At 42.9% G+C, this 15,356-nt stretch overlaps 3 protein-coding genes across 3 annotated transcripts in view; 2 read left to right on the forward strand and 1 right to left on the reverse strand.

Annotated features, from left to right (window-relative positions):
• The first annotated feature begins 128 nt into the window (after positions 1-128).
• Positions 129-5,546, forward strand: LOC116398413 (inactive rhomboid protein 2-like). Its single transcript, XM_031874672.1, has 2 exons — positions 129-413; positions 3,114-5,546. The coding sequence occupies exons 1-2, from the start codon at positions 294-296 to the stop codon at positions 3,543-3,545; spliced, it is 552 nt and encodes a 183-aa protein (XP_031730532.1). The 5' UTR covers positions 129-293; the 3' UTR covers positions 3,546-5,546.
• Positions 5,547-5,718: 172 nt separating this feature from the next.
• aanat1 (arylalkylamine N-acetyltransferase 1) lies at positions 5,719-8,359 on the reverse strand. The gene is made up of 3 exons (XM_031874671.1): positions 8,212-8,359; positions 7,591-7,745; positions 5,719-6,606 (listed from the first exon to the last, which is right to left on the reverse strand). The coding sequence occupies exons 1-3, from the start codon at positions 8,357-8,359 to the stop codon at positions 6,301-6,303; spliced, it is 609 nt and encodes a 202-aa protein (XP_031730531.1). The 3' UTR covers positions 5,719-6,300.
• Positions 8,360-10,568: 2,209 nt separating this feature from the next.
• The window catches only part of ube2o (ubiquitin-conjugating enzyme E2O), a 28,475-nt gene continuing 23,687 nt past the window's right edge, over positions 10,569-15,356 (forward strand). The window contains exon 1 of the mRNA XM_031874603.1: positions 10,569-11,063. Within this exon, the coding sequence (XP_031730463.1) occupies positions 10,653-11,063 (411 nt within the window). The 5' untranslated portion in view covers positions 10,569-10,652. The remainder of the gene's footprint in view (positions 11,064-15,356) is intronic.

Raw genomic sequence — 15,356 nt, forward strand, 5'->3', positions numbered from 1 at the left:
TCCCCCTTAATAATAAAAACCTTCATTTAAAAACTGCATTTTGTGTTTACTTGTTATCTTTGTCTAATATTTAAATTTGTTTGATGATCTGAAACATTTAAGTGTGACAAACATGCAAAAAAATAAGAAATCAGGAAGGGGGCAAACACTTTTTCACACAACTGTATATGATGCAATGCACTGGTGGAAATACGAGCAGACCGCACATATGCATCATTCTCTGACTGGTGTGTGTGTGTGTGTGTGTGTGTGTGTGTAGGTTGTTGCACTGCCTGGTGTCGGTGGTGTTCCAGATGACCATACTGAGAGACCTGGAGAAGCTGGCTGGTTGGGTCCGCATCTCCATCATCTATATCCTCAGTGGCATCACTGGAAACATCGCCTCCGCCCTGTTCCTGCCCTACAGAGCTGAGGTGAGTTCTTCACAGTATGCAAAAACATAGAATGCACATAAAGTGCACACGTGTACAGTAGACTCGGTGGGACTTCTTTTTTCTGCCAATAGTTTTCCCAAGGGAAGCTGATTTATTTCTAGTACGTAAGCTCTTACATGCACTTACATGCGCAGACACACTCGCGTGTTCACACAGTCGAATACACACATGTCATGTCGTTCTCTGAGATGGTCAATGTCTTTGGTGTGAGACAGATGTGAGATATAATTACATTAACATTCCCTGAATGAATTAAAGACCCAAAACCCAAAGGACCTCATGGTGTTAACTGTGTAAGTACCTGGAGAAACTGAGCTTAGTGTAAGTCTCATAACACTTTATGAGACTGCTTTACTGCAGCTGAGTCTTTGCTATGAAGAGAGCAGCGTCATCCAACCAAGTGCTGTTGTTGGATTTAGGCTCTAATCATCCCTCAAAAAAAGGAAACAAATGTTTCAGGAATATGTGGAGCATCTAAAGAAAAACCTGTGCTGACATTTACAAATACAGACCATAGCCTTGAAGTTTAATTAATGTCTGCATTCCTCAACCTTTTAGGAAGACATTGGTTTTGCTTATATTGGTTGCAGCTTATATTGAATAAATAGAAGAACTTTAAAAAAGACAGACTGCCACCTGTAGAATCATCAAGAGAGAATTCAAGAAAAAAGACGTCACTGTACAAACAATGGTTGACTGACAAATAGAGAGAGAGAGATGTCAACTGCAACTAACTAGGTGATTTTTTTTTATGCCACACAGGGAGAAAAATAAGCATCTGATTTTTTAAACAGTGCCTCTGTCTTTTTTTTTGGAGTAGCTCTACTCTTATAGAAGTTGCAAAATCTCTTCAAAAACAAATTGTTGATCCGTGTGAAAAACACTGTGGATTACCTACATTTTACTGGCACTGTTCTCGACGGTGTGTCTCTTTAAGAGATTAGTCGAATGCCATTGTGTGGGTGCTGCAGTACTTAGTGAATGGGATCACATTTCTTTCCTTTTAAACAATTTCTTTTTTTTAGCAAAGACTGGACTTGATTCTGCACCTTTTTATGAACACAAAAGCTTCCTGCCTCTATGTCATCCAGAAATCTGTTATCGTCTTCATGAGCCGACACTAATTGCTCTCCCCTGATATTTGCGTGACGCGACATGAGGTGAGCTATGACGTACTTTGACGTGAGAGCCAGAAATCCCACCATCATAATAATAATAATAACCAGAGGAAGCACACGCAAAGCACAACAAAGGAAGGTCAAGGCGCTTAAGGAGGCGGTTTAAGTGGATTATCCTGTAACTGTTGATTTAAGGGGACCCTGTGGCAGCTGTGACTGGAATAATGAACGTTCACTGCTACTCCTAAAACTCTGCAGAAAGATGATCAAAAGACAACATCAGTTTTCTTGGCTTGCTATTACTAAACAGCAATCCAAGTAACACAGAATGCTCCGCTACATATTCATGTTTTGCATCTGTTCAACTTACCAGATAACTTTACTGCATGCTGTTTTAGGCGCTTCATCGTCTTTATATGGAAAGTTATGGATTGCAGCTTTCACCTATGAAAGACTAGGAGTGTTTTTTATGTCTTTAATTGGATTGGTTGTTACACAGCAGTGTGCAAACAACATAAGCAGACATGAAAGTTCCATCGTCCTCTGCTGTCAGGGAAATTAGTATTTAATGATCTGTTGTACATTTTAACTCCGATCTATATGACCCACTTGCATAACGCGGTGTTATCTACCGAATGAGTGGAGTGGGTTCTCACTGGTGAGAAGACAGATTGCTGTTATGGAATCAAATCTGAACGCTGTCAACTAACGTCAAGGTCTGTTGAAAAGCCCCGCGTCACTAGTAAGCAGGATGTAAGCATTTTATCTCCGGTACACATCAGAGATGATGCGTGTGTCCAGTGCTCAGTCCTACATCTTAGTCTTTTGGATACGTTGTGTGTGCGTGTGGGGGGGGGGGGGTTCTATGGGAGTAGGAATATAGAAGAGCTCTTGCATGTTTTTGTCGGGACTAAACCTTCCTTTGTTTGGTTTTAACTGGATTGTGGTACAGTGTTGTTATGGAAAATTTCAATGATCAATCGGGAGAAGAGTTAGAGTTTTCCAGTCTCGAGAGAATCAACGTTGTTCGTCTTTTAATATTTGCAAATAGGAGAGCGTCTCCACTGACATGTATCTCAGTGTGCAGTAGGGAGGCTGTCGGTTAAGTCACAGAAATCACGTCCTTATATCCTTGAAAAAAAAAAACCTTCACCTAGGTAAATCATCCAATGGAAAACGGGTATTTAGACACGGGTGCTGACACGACACCAAGACACATATTGTTTTAATCTGCTCAAAGGTCTGATGATGCTGGAGGACATTCAAACATGAAATCAGGATTATCAGCCTTTTAGCTGTCTTGTAAGCAAAAGCAAACAAGACTTTGAGTGCCTTGCTGATTTGATCAATCCAAACAGAGGGATCTATTCTTTTATCTCGTTCATGCTAGAATATTCACCTTTGGTCCTCAGGTGAAACTTGCAAAGCACACAAGGCATGCAAAAAACTTATTTCATTGTCATATGTCTGACTTATATCTTTAAAACTTAATATGATATGATGAAGCATATTTCCCATTACAGTGTTTAACTTGTCTTCTCCCCTTGTTCTCTCCCTACAGGTGGGTCCAGCAGGGTCTCAGTTTGGACTCCTCGCTTGCCTGTTTGTCGAGCTGTTTCAAGGCTGGCAGATTCTGGAGAAGCCATGGAAAGCCTTCCTCAAGCTGTTGGGCATCGTCCTCTTCCTCTTCCTGTGCGGCCTCCTGCCATGGATCGACAACATCGCCCACATCTTCGGTTTCCTCAGCGGCTTGCTGCTCTCCTTCGCCTTCCTGCCCTACGTCACCTTCGGGACCTTTGACAAGTACCGGAAACGCATCCTCATCGCTGTCTCAATGTTGGCCTACATCGGGCTGGTCTCCTCGCTCATCGTTTGGTTTTACATTTACCCGATTAACTGGCACTGGCTGGAGCATCTCACCTGCCTGCCCTTCACAAACAAGTTCTGCGAGCGGTACGACATAGACCATGACATTAACGATGTGGTGCACTGATCTCGAGGCTACTGATGACGTGACTTGTGCTACTGATCCGATATCTTCTAGCCATTGACCAGGTCAACTCGGTGGCCAATTAAGAATGTTTTTTTGTTATATTTGCTCATCATAGGAACTGATCAAAGTCCATGTGAATGGAACTGAATCCGTCTCGTCTCCTCAGCCTTCACCTCCCTAAAACTGTACTCCTACTTTTTAATCCTCAGTCAAGTCTGGAGCTACCTAGCATGCTCATTTGCTAACGGGCTAGTGATCGGAGGACAGGAAACGATACTCAGGATGACAAAACTGCAGAGAGCTGGGTGGACCTAAAGAAAATGGTCCACAGAGCGAGAGACTGGCTGGTCCCTTCAGCTCAAAGTCCCCTGAATCTAAAGAAGCCAAATAAATCCCCTCGGGCCTCCAGTTGTGTTTCCCTTTAACCCTGTGGACGACAAACAGCTGAGATGAAAAGGAGGACTGACGCTGTGGTGGGTCATCGGGTATCTTGTGGCCCAGTGAACTGAGATACATCGGATGCCTCCTGCCACTAATTCATGTTGTCGGTAACACTGGGTTAAACACTACAAACGCTGCCGTTCAGTCCTGCTGCTTCTCTCTGTTTCGTGAATGCCGAAGCGTGTCAATATTGTTTGGAGCAGTGAAATGTTTGAGTATTACCTGTGCACCTGAAATATTTCAAGTGAAATGGCAGTGGTCAACTAAGGTGAGATCTCTATCTAAAACCACTCGTTGCCTTAAACAGATTATGCCATTTTACACAGATGCCTCTTTTAACTTCTGCATACAGCCTGTGATCAACTCTCAGCACGCTGATGAACACATTACAAAGCAGCTACACCTGCTGCTGATATATGCATGTTGTTCTTCCCAATCCCTCATGTTTTTCTGTACGTCACTGCTGCAAACACAGTCGTAGATTTACTCTGAAAACAATTGTGAAAATAATATTTATTCCAGGAGTGATAATCTAAACAGGCGTTTTTGTTAGATCCTAGTATGTTTTGCCGTATTTTGTTTGACTCTGTGAAAGCAAACGGTCATAGAATCACAAGATGTAATTTACGTTCCGCCAGCGCCTTAATGTGTTTGTGAAATATACCGTAAAAGACTTTGTGTTTACTATTCACACTTATTGTTGCTGTCCTTGACAAAAACAATGCAAGTAAATCCCCGACGTATACACTGTCCTGACATTAGCAGCTGATTGCTCTGGTTGCGGTCCATGACAGAGTTCTCCCTCGGGCTCCCGTCTTTTGTTTCGGATCTAGTTTATTGTTATACACTGTGTAATACGTGTGAGCTCTTTTTAGGAAACCTCTTAACTGTGCCTTCTGACATGCGAGTCTTTGATCTGAACCTGCAACGACCCGCGTCTTCAGTCAGGACTGTATGTGCTGCAGTTTCACTGCTGTGTTTGCATCGGGACCAAATCATTTCACTGTTTTCTATTAATTGGAATAAAAAGGGAACGTTTCAAAACAATGTCAGGTCAAGGCACTGGTCTGTTTTGCTTCAATTTTATATGTGAAAATGCACTTGTGTTAACACAGTCATGACAACATGAATGCCACTCTAGTAATGAGCTGATGTGTGTTGGAGAGGATTTGTATCCGACATCAATTTCTCTACATTTTCTGTATTTCTGGTGCCACACCAATGAGAGCTTTACATTAAAGTGAGAATAACTGCATATTATATTCTCATGAATCTAAAGTACATTTAACAATTGGCACAAATTCCTGTAATACAACTATTCAAAATCATGCGAGGTGATCGAAAGCTCCAGAACAGCCACTGTTTGGACTCCGTGAAGGAACTGTTAAAATACATGAAAGAACTCAAAGCAGACATGCTGGAAAATATAACTTTTTATTATTTGAAGAACAAATGTGGAAAAAACCCAAGATATTTATCTTGATTCAAGACTTTGGGAGGCAGAGGTGGTGATTTTCTAGGCAAGAGGAGACTATCAAGGAGACATTTTGAAGCACATATATATTTAGGAAACATACTAAATATAAATCGGTAAATATACAACTGATTGAGACGGACAGGTCCAATCAAATCTTAATATGAAAGAACAGAAAAGCACGTTCAAGTGAACACATTAACTTATGTTGTGATGTTTGATCGCTGATTCCCCTCACTTTGTATTCTTATTCCACAGTCCTTGAAGGTTGGCGGTTTACTTTGGCATATTACTTTATAGTCGTACCGTCATCATAGTGACACAAAGGGTAACATAAACAGTAATACTGTAACACTGATTTTTTTTTTTGACTAACAAATTGGCTTCACAGAGAGCCAGACACTGTTAGATTGGTTAAATAACAAATATGAAAAAGAGAGAAACAAGGCAGCTGCGTCCTATTGAATACGACAATCAGTTTTTCAAAATCAATGAGTTTCATACAAAAGTACATTTTAAATAAGTGCTTACATTCTTTCAGTACTTTGCTCTAAAGATTTGTTTTTAAACTACAGATCAATATATTTGTAGTTTCTGACCACTTTTCCAAACAGCTGTTGCTGACAGCTGGATGGCGGCTCTTTGTTCCCGGCCGTCCGCAGACTCTGTCTCAGCTCGCCTCGCTGCCTGATGAGCAGGTCTCACCCACAGTGACGCTCAACGAACACTGCTCTGGTCGCCGGCGTACCACCAAGCTGCTCAGACGAACCCCAAATTCTGTTTCCAAGAGGGCATTGGTCCCAATGCCGCTAGAAAGCCAGGGAGATAGTCCTCCTGTCCTCAACAACCGCTGTTCCGACGCATGAAGGCGTGGCCCCTGACTGGGTATCGCATCTCGATGAAGGCGAGGGGCCCCACTGTGATCTCGCTGGGGCCCTTCACCTTGAAACCCGACTTCCGGTAGAAGGGAACCAGAAAGTCTTCGCACATGAGCACGGCGCGGCGGACGTAGGGCAGGCAGCGGAGGTACTGCAGGTAGCGCCACATCAGGATGGAGCCTTTGCCCTGCTGGCGGAAGGTCCGGTGGACAGCCAGGACGCGGATGTGGACGGTGGTCCCGTGAGGCTTATGGAGAGTGAGGGCATCCTGGGAAACGGAGAGGGAGGGGAGAGGTGTCAGAACAGGTAAATGCCGCTCTGTTGAGAATCCTGCTGGGCTTCGGATGGCAAATTTAAAAAGTCCATGTTGAGTCCAGCTGTCTCTCTGCTGTTTGGGGGTCAGATGGTATATCACCTCAGCTGATTATGTAACTGACACTATTGATAAAAGCTGCTGACACTAGCGTTCTCACTTTAAGCTCTGATTCATCGCTTCCTGTGAGAAGTCAAGTGTTGGTGCTGGACAGCAGAATCACATTTGGGAAATTAAGGCAAATAAAGTTGACGCAGATCTTTAGAGCTTCAAGGATGTGCCAAAAACCTGGTCTTAACATTAAAAGAGTTGAATTTTAGTTTGACACAGTCTGACCTCTGACCTCTATATCATTGTTTTCATTGTCTTCAGAGCTCTGATTGTCCTCTGAGAATACTTTGCATTGCCCTGCACATTTGCTCTCCATTAAGATTTGTATGTATACTGAAAAAGTCCACAACACATTTAATGCTTAATTACATGTGTTTATGATGTTGTGTATACATTTTTTTCTATTTCTAATTCATGCTTTTGAACATTTTTGGATTATTTTTTTTGCAGATACAGACACCCTGCATTTCAATGCATATTGAACGAGCATGTGAGAAATTTAACTTTTGAATCTGTCAACCATTTTCAGATTAGTAGAATTATGAAATGCGTAACATTTTCTTGAGGGTCCTTCATCGTGCTTCAGGTGGTATGAGTTAGAGGCCATAATAATGCTGAAGCTTGTTCAACTCCCACACCTGTGAATATTTCAACATTTAGGTGGATCTGTTGATCCACCCACTGAATTTCCCAAAGACATCATACTATACATATGCCTTTAAATCTTTCTTTTCTCTTCCGTTAATCTGACTTGAACCTGGTTTTGCATTTTCCTTGCCGGTCAGCCTGAGGTAAATCATTGTCCAGGTGTCCTCCGCTCTGTCTTACCGTGGTAAGCCTCTCCTGGTCCCACAGTGAGCCGATGACGAAAGCCACCAGACGTCCCTCCTCGAACCAGCCAAGAGACAGCTCAGGGCACAAGGTGAGGAAGTGACGCACCTCGTCCAGGTGGAGAGGACACTCACCGGACACTGAGATGAAGGCTGTGAGGAGGAGGAGGAAATTAGACACCTGGATGCAGGGGAAGTGGACATAACGTTCCCAACCGTTCTGACTATTATGAGAATGTGATGAGGAGATACTCACAGCCAGGGATGTTATACAAGTTAAAGACAGCTCAACTCAACTCACCTGGAAAGAGTTAAATCCCCATAGTAACTACCTTTTGTAGTGGGCCGCACATTAAATGTAAAATACGGTCATTGAAAAGATATATGTAGTATCTTCTGTAAATGTGATTAACGGAGGTTATTCTTCCCATAGAGTGATTATTAATGAGTGGAAGTTTGTATGCGAGTGAGAACGTGAACCGAGGCTGCATATTGTTCCTGTTTTCCCTTAAAATGAGGGCAAAAAACCGTGTGCGTAAATGTGCAGTCCTGAAGTGACTAAGACAGCTATAATAAGTGCTGTAGGGCTAATTAAGTGAATCATTAACACTCTGCTTACCTTCTCTCTCAATCTCGAACACGCTGATGGCATCCTCCGGGCTGAGGGAGCGGAACTCGCTGGCCGGCAGCGTGTGTCGGCGGCCCCGCGGCACCGGAGAGCGCATATGGAGCGGCCCCATGAACGACACTGCGTTCACCACTGACATGCTCTTATGTTTGGTTTTCCCCCCCTAAAATATTTGAAAGTACAGCAAAGGCGACTGTCTCTCTTTCGCGCTGTTCTCTCCTTTAACGCGAGTAGAACTCCTCGTCTAAAAAAAGCCTGATCCGTGCGTAACAGAACTGCGCGCGAAGACTATAGAGAGCGGCGCGCCTGCAGTATTTATACGCTCGGTGCGCATGTGCGCTTGGTTTATAATCCTGAAGCAAGCTGAATGAGCATGTCCCCGTGGGTAAATTGAACAATAAACATATTCAGTCGGGGTCAGAAGGTTGTTATTGGTGTGTTGAGAATTATCCTAGTCATGCCACCAACAGACCGGCTAAAGATTTGGATTTTACCGATCATGTGTTGGCGGTCTCACACAAACATGAATACCGAGCTACTGTAACATCAGGTGTAACAATCACACACATGTGTTATAGAGTGGGAGTCGTACGGACAGATTTAGAAAGGTATATGAGCTATTCTGATTGGTTCACTATTAAACTGTCTGTATATTTTATATTTTATATTATTTCCCCACTGCGGGACTAATAAAGGATTATTTTATCTTATCGTATCTTATTTTAAACGTCGGAGTCATTTATTGTTGTCACACCGAGAGGATTGAATGCTCCCTGGTAATGGACTGGGCCATTTTAAGGACTCGATTTACCACTCTTCATGTGACTTCTCTGAGGGAGACTTTCCATTGTCCCTTTAAGTCGAGCTCACGCTTTATGTTCCATAATCTTTAAGAGGATTACGGGCCGTGTAGTTTGTTTGTCACCTCCTCAGTGTTTAAAATAAACTGCGTGTGTCGAGAATTTCAACAAGCAACAGTTACGATCCATACCCAACCTAACTAACGTCATGCGACTTTCCCACAAGGTGAAACCGCACGTTTTGTATTCACAAAGGCTACAGCAGCAGCATCAGAGCTCAGTGCTTTACTGTGAAATGGTATTTAGGGGAGGTTTAATTGACGGACACGGACACCAAGAGCAGGTGGACTCCCTGTGAGGGTCACAAGGCTGAAAGTAATCTCCATCTCCAGATAAACACCGAGTTTTATGTGTGCGAAGCTTTTCCAGGCACACTCTTTTATATTTTAAGATATGTTTCAAATATTGTTGGGATCAAGGTTTTATCAGGACTCCCAATATCTCATTGTTTTGTTGGTGCTGGGGGCAACGATTACAATTTTTAATCGCGATTAATCCCACGATTTTTCTGCGATTAATCGCATTGTTATGCACAAAATTCAATAATGAATTCAAAAGTAGTGTATTGCGCACTTTTATTTTAAAAGTACTGCTATGAACAAAAGTGCAATAACATTTGGTTTGCAAACACTTTAAACAAAAAAGGTGTTTTTTAACAGCAGTATTTCCTTTACACAGTAGCAGTTAAAATACAGTTATAATGATTCTAATAGATATTCAGCGTGTTCACAACTTTATTTTCATGTATGTAATAAATGCAATTTGATATATACACCTTGAAAACTGCAAACCTACCTAAGTCATGTTTTTTGTTTGTTAAATTCTCAGTAGCGATAACTAAATGATATGCTTATTATACATATTACAAACAAAACACTTTAAAAACTCAAAAAAAATAATTTAAATGAATCATTGCTTTTTTGCTTTTTTGGTATTTTGGTCAGACACATATGCAACGCTGATTACCGTAATATGTGTGGTATTTGTTACACAAAGCTTTTCAATTGTTTTCTTCCCTTTATTTCACAGTATCAACAAACATTACTGGGCAAATAAACACAATTCAAATAAACAGTATATGAGTGATAATAAATATAAAACAGATAATATATATTCAATGTACAAAAAATATAACAATAAAACAAATAAAAATATTTTTGTACCAATATTAGAAGCATATTAAATAAACAATACGTTTCAAAACATTTATAATTGTTCAAGGGACACACCTAACAACTCTTTACAATACATTCATGTAGGTATATTCTTTGTTTGTGGTTAGTTTTTAAAGTAAAAACAAAACAACGAAAAAAAGCCATCTATATTCTGGGAAAACGTTACTTTTTCCATCGTCCAGAACGTAATTGAACAGGTACATTGACAGGTACGATTGAGGCTCACATTGCCGCTCAGTGGTGAGAGGGGGTACTGCGTGATGACGTGCACACACTGCGCTAGTTACGCAGCTCTCCGTAACGACGTAAACACGTGCACCTCGCTGCTTCCAGGTTACATTTTTTTCATTCCACCGTCATCCTCGCGCTCTAGCATCACTCCCTGACAACAGCAGCGATGGCGGAGCCCGTAGCATCGGATGCTGTGGCCACAACGGACGCAGCAGAAGCGACCCCGGGCCTGTCTCCCCCAGCCAGCCCGGGCTCCGAGCCTCCATCCATGGCTCTGTCTCCCACAGCGGACGGCTCCCAGCGGCTGCTCTTCTCCCACGACCTGGTCTCCGGGCGGTATCGCGGCTCAGTCCGGTTTGGCCTCGTACGGAGGATCCACGGCGAGGAGGAGTTTATCTCAGACTCGGACCTCGACGATGACGGAGGGAGTGGAGGAGGAGGAGGTGGAGGAGGACGAGTCCCGTGTGGTTCGGACACTGAGAGCGCTGTGGACATCCCGAGTCAGCCTCTCTGTAGGGGATTTGTCCGCGTCCAGTGGTACCCTGAAGGAGGAAAGCAGGACATCAAGGAGACAAAGGTACCACATAACGTTACTAGCTAGCTGTTCACTGTTTACCTTTTAAAGACTCGGCTCTCCCCTTAACCTGACACGAGGGCTGCACTGCTTCAAACTGCCTGTTGTGTTTTTGGAAGACACGAGTCGTCTTGCTAGCCTGTCCGGGAGAAGCTTCACTTAATCCATCTGCCTAAAACGCACAACCTAGCTCGCTAGCCGGCTAGCATTCACGCACACACGCTAGCTAGCAGTTTAGCTGATAGCCTCATGCCACTCAGCTGGTGTTTGCGGCTAAAGGGTTGGTCCACCTGACGGCGTCCAGCCGCTAATAAATCAAATGTAACTCCAGGTTTTTAGCAGGCGCAGGACCCCGCGAGGAACCTCGCACCCATTGATTATCTCATCCAAGGCTCCATGTAGTTCCTCACCAGGGTGTGACTTGGCCAGAGACCAAGCATTGTCAAACTGTGACAACAGCCCTTTTTTTTTTTTTTAATGTACATAATGAGCTCCTTCAGTGACACTACTAAGGAGAAAAGCTCTCGTGGGATTCAGAGTGAACTTGTGGTTTCATGTCAGTTTCAACACTAGCGCCCACAGTTTCACAGGTGAAATCAGTCTTCTTACCACACTTGAGCTAAAACGGTTAGTTTGTAAAATAATTGATTTCTCAAATCGGCCAAAAAATTAAAATAAAATTGGAAACTTGAATTTGTGGCTCTTGGTCAGACACAACAAGACATTTGAAGATGATATTTCCATAATTCGTTGCTGTCCTAATCCATATAATTTCTTCGCCCTGTGCCACTTTATTGTCTTGTGTTCTCTTATGTTTTCTAGGGCTGCAACTCATTATTATACAAATTAATCTGCCAACCAAATGCATTCATTTTGCTTTAATAGCAGACTTTCAAAACCAGCAAATATTCCCATTTAAGGAGCTGGAACCAGTGAATTTGTTTTGCTATGTTTTCTTGACAAATTGCAGGTGACAGTGGTATCTTAAATCTGGACTATAGACATGATGTCAAAAGACCCATTCAGGGTTTTACTCTATTACGGAGATACTTAACCGGCCTCTTGGATCAGTCTTCAGATGGAGCACGGTTTGCCGCGTGCAATCTCAGCAACTTTAAATTTATTAAACAAACGATACATCTGTTGTCCATGGATGGTTCATTTAGCACCACACCGCGTGTTATACCTCCTTTCTTTTTCCATTCTTCAACATAAATAATGAATACAGTAACTGGTAAAGAAGTGGAGAAATCTGCCATCATCTATATCCTCCAGTACTTTCTCTACATTTCTCCTGGGCGTTGTGGAAAAAGGGTCACAGGGTTTGATCTGGAAAAAAAAAAGCTCACAGGAGCTTGTTTTAGAGACACGGGACGAGACCAGAAGAAACCCATTTTAGGGCCCACTGTTGCCTCGCTTTGTCTTTTGTGCTAAATGAGTAAAGTTCTGGTCGTCATTCAACCTCTGTCACAACAAAGGCTCAGTTAAACAATGACACCGATGTTCACACATCTCCTAGACCGTCAATGCTGTGTCATTGCAAGTGTGTGCTAGTGTGCACACGTATGGATCTCTCTGTTGTATTCTTGTTTACGTTTTACGTCGGCTTGTTGTTTTTCTCGTGAGGTTATCTCAATAAAATCTGGCGCTCTTGTCCTGAGGTCCATAGAAGCAGAATTTTAACAGAAAAACTAGGATTTGGATAGTTAAGAGCAAAGCAGCAGCAATTCGGTGCAAATGATACTCCAATCCTTTCTTAGTTTCTTTGAAAATGAAATGAAATGACGCTTCGACAAACTCGGAGAATAATCGTTCACGTCGTGCATTTTTAACCTCTTTTAAACGTAGCTCGCTGTTGTGTTTTTGAAAGCTTTCTTTAGAAAGATGGAGGCCATTTTGAAAAACCCTGCTCTGAGCAAAGACGCTCATGTTGGTTTCACAATAGATTTTTCCAGAAAATGTAGCATTCAAAGAGGCTTTGTTGACGTGAAGGTTTCAGGAACAATGTTGCCAAAGCATCAAAATACAGTTTGTCTAGAATATTAATCCATCACAATAAATATAGCATATTATAAATTGAGATTTACTTTTTTGGATTTTATCTGATTCGCTCACTCCAACAAACGTGTAAAACGTATTGTAGCTTAAGGCAGAAGCGTGGTGCGTAGCGTGAGCTCCATGACTCTCCCTCAGGTAAATAACAACCACAGCACCCCCACACGGGCACACACCATTGGACTGTACTGTACAGTCGGGGAATTGGCTGTTTGCAGTAACTCCTGAACTACTTTTAGATCAAATAAAGTTTTAGATTTAATCTGTAGCGGCTGCCATCTCATGGTCACTTCCTGGGGACCGGCTCGTATCAGCAGCCTCTAAAGCGCGTTAGGCTGGAGTTCCACCAGCAGCCTTTGAAATGGGAACATGTCTGCAGCTCACTACTTCACTCTTAACACGTCGTGGTTGTTGTTTTTTTGCACCCTATGAAATCTTAATAACTATCTCCAGAGGAAGTGCTGGGGCTTACATCTGTATCTCAGCGCAGGAATCAACAGGGACACCTCAGGTGTTGTCAGTCAGGAGCACGGCTGACTTATTTTCACTGCCTGAAAGGCTTCAAAGTGCTGGCATAGAGAGCCTCAACGAGCATGCAGAGGGATTCTCTTCTCTTTGTTGTTTTTCCAGTGTGGTGCACTCGCAGTATGTTGTATTATTGTCTGATTATATGCTCAAGTGTTTTGCCGGCGAGTCGCCTTAACCTCCTGCTGCAAAGGCACACAAGATCTCAATAGATCTGAGCCGCTTTTGTGTTTTTAATATGAAGGTGCAGTAATCGATGCGCAAGGAAACTGTCTGAGCTTTTTCAGCAATTCAGTGCTTTGACTGTATTTAAGATGATTATTACAACTATACTTACAGCTAGAGGTGTTGAAGAACTTGACAGTGTGGCCTGATGTGTTTGTGCTCTATGCTTCTGTGTAGGTAGTAGCAGTTCTTTAACATGCAGCACATGTAGTGAAGCATTTTCTGTACTTTTGAGCATCGCAGGGCTATGGTTACCATGGCACCCGATTTAGATTTTTTTTTTTTTTTCCTCACTGGTGATTTTGATGCTCATTTTCAGTGAGGGGGTTTTGTTTTCTAAGGGGGTCGTTTTGTTGTTAATTTTACCCGGAGTATAATGTTTTAAAAACAAATTCTAACCCTAATGCGTTATGAAGAAGAAACGGTTTTCTTTACACGCTTTTGCTCGTCCCCACTAGTCTGCATCACCAGACGCACACAGCCCCGTTACTGCAGCGCTACCTTGAAACATCCACCCAAGGACAGAAGTGCACTGCAGCAGCAGGTACCTGTCGGAGGAAATGGCAGTGCAGCGCGTGTCCCTGAATCCATCAATCATTTGCTAACTGAAACACTCATCCGTGCTATTCTGAGACACCCCCCCCCCCCCCCGCAAATAGACCTATTAATTAAAGCTCCGAGAAGGTGGGGGTCGAGGTCAGCGGCAACACCCCGGCTGACCGCAAGCTCCTCCCCGGAAGCGGCAGGCTTTTTGTGACTGCGGGGGTGGAGCAGGAGGAGCGCGAGGAGGAGGCTGGTGAGGTCAGATGACGGGGAGGACACATCAGGTATGATTGACTGCTGACTGCAGAGAGAGACGAGGTGAATGGAGCGAAAAAAGTGAGGAAGCGGGTGAAAAACATCACCTTATGATCAAAACCATAAGTTGAAAGTGAAATTTAGTAAAAAATCTTGACTGGAATGGATGTAAAGGGACAGAACGTTACAGGTACCAGATGGCTGTTGATGGTAAAGTGCAGGGTGTTAGAGGGTTAGGTCCCACCTTCTGCTGTCTCCTCTGGCGCGCTGTCTGAGGCAGAGCTGCAAAACAATTTCAACCTGTTGCAATACCCTCAAGTTGGCAGCACTGTAGTCCCAAAGCTGCACTTTCCTGGACGCCGTCGCCATCAGATTGCTGTGATTTGTTTTTTAATAAATTCCACTTGGGTGCCTGCGGGTCCATAACCCTACCGTCTCATTTGAGGAAATTCAGTTTTGTAGTCGTTCAGTTAAACATGACACAGGAAGTCATGGACAGTTGATTTTATTTGGTTGCATGATTTCTTTTACAGTGGGTACGGAAAGTATTCAGACCCCTTTAAATGTTTCACTTTGTTTCATTGCAGCCATTTGCTAAAATTCATTTTATTTCTCATTAATGTACACTCAGCACCCCATCTTGACGGAAAAAAACAGAAATGTAGAAATTTTTGCAAATTTATTAAAAAAGAA

The sequence above is a fragment of the Anarrhichthys ocellatus genome, unplaced genomic scaffold (genome assembly GCF_004355925.1).
Source record: "Anarrhichthys ocellatus isolate YVR2014 unplaced genomic scaffold, GSC_Weel_1.0 scaffold83, whole genome shotgun sequence".
In the NCBI taxonomy this organism is placed as follows: Eukaryota; Metazoa; Chordata; class Actinopteri; order Perciformes; family Anarhichadidae; genus Anarrhichthys; species Anarrhichthys ocellatus.

Bases quoted from the DNA above. Each gene is read 5' to 3' on its own strand.
- LOC116398413 (XM_031874672.1), top strand. From the start codon at position 294: ATGACCATACTGAGAGACCTGGAGAAGCTGGCTGGTTGGGTCCGCATC. The intron at 414-3,113 runs GTGAGTTCTTCA...CTCTCCCTACAG, and splicing joins TCCTGCCCTACAGAGCTGAG to GTGGGTCCAGCAGGGTCTCA.
- aanat1 (XM_031874671.1), bottom strand. From the start codon at position 8,359: ATGTCAGTGGTGAACGCAGTGTCGTTCATGGGGCCGCTCCATATGCGC. The intron at 7,746-8,211 runs GTAAGCAGAGTG...TCCTCCTCACAG, and splicing joins GTTCGAGATTGAGAGAGAAG to CCTTCATCTCAGTGTCCGGT. The intron at 6,607-7,590 runs GTAAGACAGAGC...TCCGTTTCCCAG, and splicing joins ACCAGGAGAGGCTTACCACG to GATGCCCTCACTCTCCATAA.